The 10,684-nt window shown below is 35.7% G+C and overlaps 1 protein-coding gene across 2 annotated transcripts in view; it reads right to left on the reverse strand.

Annotated features, from left to right (window-relative positions):
- Window positions 1-2,351: 2,351 nt before the first annotated feature.
- LOC110101244 (alpha/beta hydrolase domain-containing protein 17B-like) overlaps window positions 2,352-10,684 on the reverse strand; it is a 16,970-nt gene continuing 8,637 nt past the window's right edge. The window contains exons 2-6 of one of the 2 annotated variants that reach the window (XM_020829052.2): window positions 9,563-9,599; window positions 9,238-9,474; window positions 9,100-9,147; window positions 3,651-4,090; window positions 2,352-2,659 (exon numbers count right to left, since the gene is read on the reverse strand). In XM_020829052.2, coding sequence (XP_020684711.1) covers window positions 2,587-2,659; window positions 3,651-4,090; window positions 9,100-9,147; window positions 9,238-9,474; window positions 9,563-9,599 — 835 coding nt within the window. In that variant the 3' untranslated portion in view covers window positions 2,352-2,586. Of the gene's footprint in view, window positions 2,660-3,650; window positions 4,091-5,917; window positions 5,929-9,099; window positions 9,148-9,237; window positions 9,475-9,562; window positions 9,600-10,684 lie in introns of those variants that run through there. The other variant, XM_020829053.2, reaches the window with a different exon arrangement.

Consider the following 10,684-nt stretch of genomic DNA (forward strand, 5'->3'; position numbering starts at 1 on the left):
GACCACTTGTGGGTTGTTCTATGGGTATTTCTCTTTAATTTAAGTTTTTGTTGTTTCCTAAAGCTGTTTAAGTTTTTTGCATCTGGTTGGATTTTGTCGGTGGTTTGTTGAATTATTTTGGATTGAGTTGTGTCCTAATTTCTCTTAATTGTTCTTCTTTGGTTTAGATCTTTTGAATCCCATCACCACCATAGCGAAACTACTATTACATGACCATCATTGTTAATCGCCATTGTCCGACCATCACCATAGGATCGCTACCACCTAACCACCATCATTGGACCACCAGCACCAACGATTATCACTAGAATATTGCCACCCAATCACAATCTCTTGAGCTTGATTGCCTAATCATAGTCCCCTACAATCATCGCTTGATTATAGTTTCCCAATTATCATTGTCCAACTGCAATCTCCTGATTACCCCAACCAATGATAGTCTCCCAATAAATGTCATCATTTATAAAGTCCATGCACATATTTACACAAATATCGATGCCCACCAAACTCATCACCATCATCACTAATAATATCATCACTTATAAGATCAATGTATGCCATTACAACCATCGTCAATGCCCACTTACCAATAATGTTGATGCACTACATTATCTATAAAGCTGATGTACGCCATTAACATTAATACTAACATCCATCAACTTCACCGACTACTATCAACACATTGTTCAACTGCAATCTACTGATTACCCCAACCAATGATAGTCTCCCAATAAATGTCATCATTTATAAAGTCCATGCACATATTTACACAAATATCGATGCCCACCAAACTCATCACCATCATCACTAATAATATCATCACTTATAAGATCAATGTATGCCATTACAACCATCGTCAATGCCCACTTACCAATAATGTTGATGCACTACATTATCTATAAAGCTGATGTACGCCATTAACATTAATACTAACATCCATCAACTTCACCGACTACTATCAACACTAACTAGAACTCCTAATCATAACACCAAGATTAATATTAGACTTCTTAATCTCTAATTGTCTTTCTTTAAAGATCTCTTGAAGAGAATTACCATGCACCAAGGTTCTTTCAAATTCTTTCATAAAATTTAATTTTAGTAGTTTATTTCTACTATATTTTATTAATACCTTCCATAATTACTAAAAAAGATATCATTTATCATGAACTAAATACGCTAATAGAATCATTTCAATTGAATTTGGCCCCATAATTTTTCTTACTAAATTTTCAGAATAAAACTCTTTTCATAATAAATATTACATATCGATGAAAATCATCAACTTTAATAAAATCAATCACAAAATTCATTGTGAACTCTTTTGATGATTTCTAAAATATTAGAATTATTTTGTTTGCCTGCATCACAAAAAAATTTTACTTTATATATTAATATATTCATCTTACATTTATATAATGTTTGGCTGTTTGCTATTTTAACACTAACATCAATTTATTATTAATTCATAGCAATCATGATAATGGTGATCATGTTCACTGTATTATTTTAAAACTTTGATTATTTAGGAGAAATTATTGCATGCAGAGTCCGAACACAACTTTTCGCTTGGACTACAATCACATGGACAAGTAAATTTTCTTTTGTACACACCATGTTAAAAGAAAATCTATGCGTTTTCATTAGGGACGTTAATATTTGACACGACTTGAAAACTCAATCGAAATTCTACTTAAAAATTTTGGGTTATAGTCAACCCGAACCCAAACCGGGTGGGTTACATGTTAAGGATTTCGACCCATTTGTAAAACCGGGTCGAGTTCAAGTTGACCCAAAAATTCAAAATCAACCCAGTTTGACCCATTTTTTATTGATTTGGGAGCATTTTAAAAGAATGTTATGAAATAAATAAATACTATTTTCAAAAAATAATAATCCATATTGCCCCATTTAAATTAAGCTTGATTTATTTTAAATTGATTGAAATAAATCTTATCTTAATTTGCTTCTTAGGTCGGGTTTAGGTTGACCCGAACCAGAAGCAGATCAGTTCGGGTCTAAAAAACCGACTCATTTGCAAAAATGGGTCGGGTTAAAAAGTATCTAATAAAATTTGGGTTTGACCCGAATCCGATCTGAAACCCGCTTTTAACAGCCTTAGTTTTCACCTGATTGGAGTCCTGATGACGCTCGAACTCTCACATAATGATTTTTTATTATTTATAGATTTTATGAAATTACACTAAAGAAACTAATGCAAATTATAAAATTCATTTGTGAAAAAAAAAACCGTCAATAATTTCAACATTCTAATAAAATTTTTAATATCTTCTTGCATAAATTAAACGGTCAAATTAAAAGAAATGCCAACCTCCAATAACACATTGTAATTAGTGAAAAATGAAAAATAATCGGTTAGATAAAACTTCACTATCATTTTAGTTCACAAAGGAGAAATAAAAGGGCACTAATCCCTATAAGGTAAATTACAGAAGCCTTGTTAAACAACTAATCACCATCAAGCAGGAAGGCATTTGAACCTTCCGAGCATAGCCTAAGCCAAACCAAAATGAACTAATACAAAGAAAAAAGGTAGACTGTACTAACCCAAATGTTCTGTATGCTTCAGCTTATGGAAGTTGTGCGTCTGAAACAGCCAATGTTGCACAAAACAGCTGACTTCATCATCACCCCAAACCTACACCAATTAATCAAGAAATTAGATTAAGGTTTCATTTGGGACGGCTTTTTTACTACTTCTTAAAAATGCTTTTTAGTATAAAATTTAAAATTTTGTAACTAAAAAACTGCTTTAAGAAACAATAAAAAAATCGTCCCAAACGAAGCCTAGTACTTCATTAGGGACGGCTTTCTTATTGCCTATTAAAGCAACTTTTTAGTACAAAATTTTAATTTTTATACTAAAAGATTGCTTTAAGAAGCAGTAAGAAAGCTGTCCCATTTGAGATAGCTTTCTTACTGTATTTTAAAGCAATTTTTTAGTTCAAAAATTTCTTAAAAATAGCAAAAAAAATCAAAACAAAGCCTAAAAGACTAATTGAATCAATAATAAACAAAAAAACACTTCTAATCGCTCATCTAATTAAAGCCATTTTATATTGAAAAGAAGGCTTATAAATAAGAAACAAGGCTAAGATTCTAGCAGAAGTCTATTTGTTTCAGCTTGTTTACGGCTTTTTTTTTCAGAAATTTTTGTGATAAGAATGAACATGTTACAATCTTTACAGTCTAATCTACTTTAATATAATAGTTGTAAGAAAATTATTGGCCGATGTTTTTGAAATGAAAAATTTTCTGCACTGATAGCAGTTATACAACTACCATAAAGCAAACTCTTAGAAACGAGAAATTATTCCGTGCAAAGTTCGGACGGATCTTTCCTATAAAGTAGATAATTTTTTAATCAAATTGTGTGCACACTGTTTGTACATAGTAAGTACACTCACAGTCCGGACGGATCTTTTTCGTCCGGACTCCGCACGGAATAATTTTTCCTTAAAAACAAGATAGCACCATGCAATAAAAATACTTGATGTGATACAAAGACAACAGCAAGGAATCATTAAAGATGCAATTTGGATCTCACGAGCATACATATTCCATGTGTGTCACATAAAATTATTGAAAATGGGGAAGGAAAAGCAAGAAAAATATGTTAGAAGTTGAACCTGTCAATGCTATTCCGTGGCTTGTCTGGCTGATCCATACTGTTCCTCCCCTTGTCTGGCCGATCAATATTCCTTCCAGCTTTCTCTCTCCTATCAGTACTGACTCTCGATTTCTCTCTAACATCTGTACTTTGCCGAGGTTTCTCATAATCAGATGGCATAGATTTATCTCTCCAGTCTGTACTGCTCCTAACAGGCTCCAGTTGATCAGAGCTTACTCTAGGTGGATCTGATACAGCTGAGGCATCTGCAGATTCATTTCTAACATAAGGTGTTCTTTCGACTGCAGATATGAACTTCTTAAGATGCCTGATGTACTCTGGATATAGCTCCAAATTACAATGGCGCCCACCCTTTATCCAAAGAGGCTCATATTTCTCCTTACAAAGTTCCCACAGGCGTTTTCCATGGGACCAATCCACAACCTCGTCAGCTGTCCCCTGAAAATAAAAAAATAAAATAAAATAAATAGAACTGTTTCAGATGCGATGCTAAGAAAAGCACTAGATGATTGAGGCTTCGTTTGGGGCAGCTTTATTATTGCTTCTAAAAGCATAATTTTTTAGAAAAAATTTAAATTTTTTGTATTATGAAGCTGTTTTAAAAAGGAATAAAAAACCGTCCCAAACGAAGTCTAAATTGACATAATTATGAAACCTGTGCCAAGTTTTCCTTGATGGTTCACAAAATGCTCCATTGGATTGCAGATTTCAACTTTGAGCTTGTTGACTGAGTTATCAAATTTAGAAATTATTTATTATTATTCCAATTTCTATGCCAAATCGGTTGGGGAATGTAAATTGAAGTGAGGTGAAATTGGTAGTTAGAAACATTTAGACAAATACGTTTTTAACCCAAAGGTCTAAGATTGTGGGGTCAAAGCAAATAGTTCAACATTTCTAAACTTTCATTATTTTCAATTATCTAATATGGAACTAAGAAAGTACTCTTCCATATTTTAATAATTTCTTTCATAAATAAGAGCCTTTATATCTACCATCGCTCTGCTCAAATAAATTTTTTAGCACTAATAAGGCTATTCAATGACATGGATCCACCATGGGAACCACAAACTCTAGAACTTCGCTCAAATATAGTAAAAGGGGGCCAAGGATAATAGAAGACACAAATCACATAAATCACTCGGTTACAACTGAACCACCAGCTCTAAAATCACTTGTTAGGTAGTGTGTATCAAAGGAACGCTAAAATTGAGCAAAATACACCAAGAAGACAGAAATCACAAAAATCCCTCGGTAATAATTGACCGAGCTCTAAAACCACTTGTTAGGTAGTGTGCATCAAAGGAATACTAAAATTGAGGCAAATCTATTTTTAATGAAAAAGCTTAAACCTATTGCTGAAGGCTAAACAACTGATATATCAACATATTACGTGACCATCGCATGTGAAACTAATATGGCGGGAGCGGTAGCTGCAGGAACGAAGGGCTAATTTGGAGGGGACTAAATAGGAAATGTTTCCTGATTAAAGAAAACAGATTTGAGAGCTGATTTGGAGAGGATTCGTTAGGAAATATTTTCAAATTAAAGAGGGCAAATTTGGGGGCGGATTTGATGGCTGATTTAAGAGAAAAATAATTAAAGAAATAGAGCAGATTTGGGAGGGAATTGGGAGAGGGCTATTTGCGTATTTGTTGTTTATTGTTTCTTTTAAGTAGTTGATTTCCTGGGGTTATGGGGCATGTGTTGTTTGCTGAATTTTCATTATTTTTAGAGTGTTTAGGCTCTAGCTGGCGGCTAAAGATTTAGGAGAGCCGAATCTTCCTCTCCAATTGAAGATCCACTTGTATCTTGTCTTTCTTTCATAAAACTTTTGATAAAAAAAATTATTATTTTGCGTTCTATTCTTGATTTTCTTGTCGTTAGTTCTCTGAAATTGTTGAAATCAAATTTCACCCAAGACTTTTCCTAAATTTCTATAAGTGCTTCCAATCATAAACCTAATAATACCTGATGCCTTAACAAATCAAATATTATTACTTTTCCATAAAAAAAAAAATGATTCGGTTATTCTCAAGCTCACGAATCAATAGGAAATATGCATGCTTCATGCAATCTCCCAGAAGGCCAGAACCTTTATGCAACAATTGAAACCTCAGAAGGCACACTGAAGCAATAGGTTTTGATCAGTGTTGGAAAAACTTCTATAAACCAGTAGAATTTAAGGAAATTCTTCATCGTGGTTTAGAGCTTCTCGATACACACCTTTTAGCACCATGTAGAGGAAATCAATCTTTTTTTAGCATCCACTTCAACTTTCTATCAAGTCTTCTTTCTGCTTGCTACTGTGAATAGGCGGAACTCCTAAATGGCTAAATCATTGTAATTGAATATTAACAAACTGCTCATCCACCAATGAAGGATGACACGTTCTCTCAAGAACAACATATAAGCGGACCTCCATGCCTCATTTGTAAGCAAATCAAGATTGAGGATATGTTAGACCGGTCCATTGGACCGGTCTAGCCAGTCTGATGGGACCGACATACGCGAACACAGAGGCAGATTTCTCCCCCTCCTGTAGGCACCGAACGCACGTACGGCGTGCATAATTTTTTTAGGAAGTTTTTTTTCAATTAGTTAGGAGGGAAATTTGAATGTATGGATTGTTTAGAGTTTTCCTTTTAATTTGTATGCATTAAATAGTTTGTTTTCCTAGGGTTAGGGCATCTTGAATTTGGCTGAAATTTGAGATCTCCTAGAGTTAGGTTTTCTGTTGGGCTCTAGTGGCGTCTAGAGATTTGGGAGAGATAGATCCTCATCTCGAATTGAGGATCAACTATATCTTGCTATTTCCCATTTCTATTTCATCAAATAATACAAATTATCTACTGTTTTTCCTGTTTTTGTGGAGAATTCTCACTGTTTTCCGAAGATTGATAGGAAATACTTGAGATCTACAAGTGTTTCCTATCAGGATAATCTAAACATCCTTGAAAAAACATTCAAATCAAGGTTTTGGGAATGGTTCAAGTTAAAGTGGTCTTGTCAATAAACCCATCAAGGTGTGCATTAACATGCATATTTGAATCGGCTTTCTAAGACTGTGATGGAGGAAAATTTTATAAAGGGGCTCAAGCCCAAGATTCGGGCAGCTATTAGAGTAATGAAGCTGTGTGACTTGGGAGAGGCATAGCTTGCACAATTAGAGGTCATTTGGGAGTGCAAAGGACATACAAAAAATTAGCAGCATAACTATATTGGAAATGGATGCATAAGGATGTGGAGGAGATGGTGGATAGATGTGAAGAAGTATGCCAAAGAAATAAGTACATAACTATGGCTACAAGGGCATTACTTCAACCCTTGGCTCTTCCAAACAGAGTATGGGAGGAGATTACCATGAATTTCATAGATGGGTTGCCACAATTTGAGTTGAGGGTTTCATAGTGATTTTGGTAGTGGTTAACAGGTTGAGTAAGTATGCTCATTTCATTTTCTTACGACATCCCTACACAGCAGTAATAGTAGCAATAGCATTCATCAGAAAGGTGGTTAGATTGCATGAAATCCCATAGTTGATAGTATCTAATCGAGATACTGTGTTTCTCAGTCAGTTATGGATAGAGTTGTTCAAGCTGCAAGGAACAATTCTCAAGTGAAGCACCTCTTACCACCCATAGATAAATTGGCAGACAGAGGTAGTCAATAGAAGCCTGGAGACTAACCTGCGGTGTTTTGCCTCAGAGACACCTCGACTGTGGGCCAAGTGGCTAGCGTGGGAAGAGTACTATTACAACACTTCGTATCACTCAGCTTCTCAAATGACCCATTTCAAAGTGTTATATGGAAGAGACCCCACACACTTGGAACATTTTGGGCAGAGGAGCACACCAATATATTAAGTAAAGCAGTATTTGGAGGAAAAAAATAAGGTGTTAGAGGAATTGAAGAGGCACCTCTTGTGGGCACAAACGCACATCAGATCATGAAGAAGCAAGCAGATGGACACAGGAAAGACATCCAATTCATAATTGGGGATAAGGTGTTTTTAAAATTATGACCCTACAGAAGATGACAATGGCCAACAGGAGGAACACAAAGCTGACCTCAAGGTACTTTGGCCCTTACGAGATATTGGAGAAGATTGGGGCAGTGGCTTATCGCTTAAGGTTACTCCTGACCGCTACCATACATCCAGTGTTCCATGTGTCACAGTTGAGGAGAGCTTTAGAGGAGCATGCAGCTAATGTCGAGTTACTAGCGACATTGACTGAGGATTCGGAGGTGGTGTTGGAGCCGTTGGAGCTTAAAGGGCTACAACAAGGAGAATGAGGGATCAAGGAAGTGTTGATAAAATGGAATAACCTACCCGACTATGATGCCACTTGGGAACCGTACAAAAATGGAAGCTTTAGTTTCAATCATTCCACCTTGATGACAAGATGGATCTTTGGGAGGGACATATTATTAGACCGGGTATGAGGCCGGTCCAGCCGATCCACAGTAGACCGACTCGGGTCTACATGAGAAGGAACAATGCATCTGCTGCCCAAACCATGGGGCCAAGCAACTCTGTCTAGGAAGGAAATTGGAGGCATTTAGAGGGAAATTTTGAAAGCATTGACTGGGATTTCCTTTTGATTTGTATGCTTTGAGGAGTATGTTTTCTAGGGTTAAGGTATCTTGAATTCGGCTGAAATTTGATATATTTTGGTGTTTGTTAGGTTCTAGTCGCCGGCTAGAGATCGGGAGAGCCTAATCTTCTTCTCGGATTGGAGATCCATTGTATCTTGCTTGAGTTTGCTCTTCTTTCATCAAATATAGTTGTTATGTTTGTGATTTCTCTCTCTTCCTAAAAATCTTCTTGCAAGGGGGATGTTTTTTCCTAAATTCAGCAGGAAATTTCTTGGTATTTCCTAACAAAATCCTATACCCTAATACTGATTACATCAAAGTGGAAATAAAATGTTTCAGACTAACAATAGAGAAAGAAAAATATCAGCTTTTTTCATCTAAAAAGCAAAGAAAAGAAATATGTGCAGTTTTTAATTCCAAATTGCAAGCTCAATGCATATAAATCCAAGCCCTTAGGTTGGTAAGCTCAGAAAGCTCTAGCTTGAAAGAACCTTCAAGTTTCAAATATTTGTTTCCAAAATATGCTTACCACGAATATCACCATCTAATACAAGAACTGCCAAGTACTTCTACAAAAAAAAACACTTAAAAGCAAATAAAGCATGACATAAGAACCAATTGACTCCTTTTAAGTACTTTTTAAAGGTACTAATACGGTAATAAATTTCATGGTCGAAATCATGTTTTCTAGAAAAGGCTAGGCTAGACATATGACAAGAATAAAATCATCAACAAAATGACTATCCAAACACAAATTACTGACACCATAGAGCAACTACTATACAAGACTTTGGGAAAAAACATGACACAGCATAAGATGAGAAAAGATACAGAGAACTCTAACTTACATGAATTATTAACACTGGACAGGTTACACGTGGAACTTTATCAATGTTCTGCAGTGAAAAGCATGTTTGAGAAACTATTAACAGTGGTCAAGCAAAACAAACCACTATATGATAGAATCAACAAGATACAATTTGCACCTTATATATGTCAAACCAGTATGAGTGCTTCACCGGGTACATTACTCGGAGACCTGACAGAATGGGACTGTGCAGAACAACTGCTCTTATATTAGACAATTGAGTGGCCAAATCTAAAGTAGGGCCACTGCCAACTGATTGACCGTACAAAATAATATTTTCTGCATTGGTCCCATAATTTTCTTGAAGACATTTATAAACTGCCTCAATATCAACATAGGTGTTTTGCTCACTTGGCTGCCATAAGAGAATTGCAAATTTAGCATCACCAAAGAAATCAATATAGTGTAAATCAAAGCACATGTTACTTGAAATGATCGTGGACCTTTCCGGATGATTGGCCATATCCAGAATAATCATACCTGCAGAGATAGATCTCAAAATGAATATCTTTAAGTATTTTGATTAAGCAAATTAATGAAGATGCCAGCCTAAAATCAGAAATAAGCTTCAAATTTTGCTTTGCTTCCATAATAGTTTGCCACATAATTTAACAGGATCACAAAAATTCGCTCAAATCTAGCAGTCAATGAATAGAAAATAACCTAAAAATTTTTATGTGGTTCATGTGCAATCCAGATAATGTTGATTTTTGCTGGCACTTGCAATTTTGACTTGCACCAGTAGTAGTGCAATATTTATGCCCTCAAAAATCTTAACCTTGATAATGTTGGATCTCTAAGCACTACAAAGGGGAAGATTAAGGAGGGCAATAATTGAAATGCACCGTTTGAGCCTTGCGCATAACTTTTATATCCATTGCTAGTTATTTTCTCCTTTATCATAGTCAAATGAATCCCAAATTACCAGTTAGTAATTTGGAACATTTTCAATGCTAGCTTCTTTGTGGTACATTTTGAAGGAAAGAAACTCCAAATGTTTTAGATTCAACTCTTTCTCGGCACAAGAACTTTGGAATGATGTTAAGCTTCCTTTTCATACCTGGAAAAGGTTCTGCTGAAAGAATTCAACAAGAAAGTTAAATAATGTAATTGGCTGGTTCCCTTTAATGCCTTCTCTCTGTCATGCAGGATTCATACTGCCTAAACTGGTGGATCTTTACTGAACTTTTTCTACTGACTTGTACTTGTTTGATATTAAGGTTCCTTAAATGAATGGTTCAAGATTCCCAATCTCTTTGTTTCCATATGCATATTGGTTTGTGTTCCCAGCAGGTCATACCCCCTTGCTCTAACCCACAACTGGTCCAGCCCAGACTTTCGCTCCCGATTGGCACCTGTAGCACCATCTTCTGCTAGACCTACAACACCATCTACACACTAGACTCCACCCAAGCTGAATCCATAGTTGGCTCCTCCCTGCCACCTCATGGATCCATGATATCCTTGCTACCACTTCGCAATCCATGTGTGCTAACCGATTGTACGGAACAACTATGGGATGTCTTACTGCAATTAATTTTGTGGTTATTTTTTATTACTTGATT

Source organism: Dendrobium catenatum, unplaced genomic scaffold (assembly GCF_001605985.2).
Source record: "Dendrobium catenatum unplaced genomic scaffold, ASM160598v2 fragScaff_scaffold_1220, whole genome shotgun sequence".
Lineage (NCBI taxonomy): Eukaryota > Viridiplantae > Streptophyta > Magnoliopsida > Asparagales > Orchidaceae > Dendrobium > Dendrobium catenatum.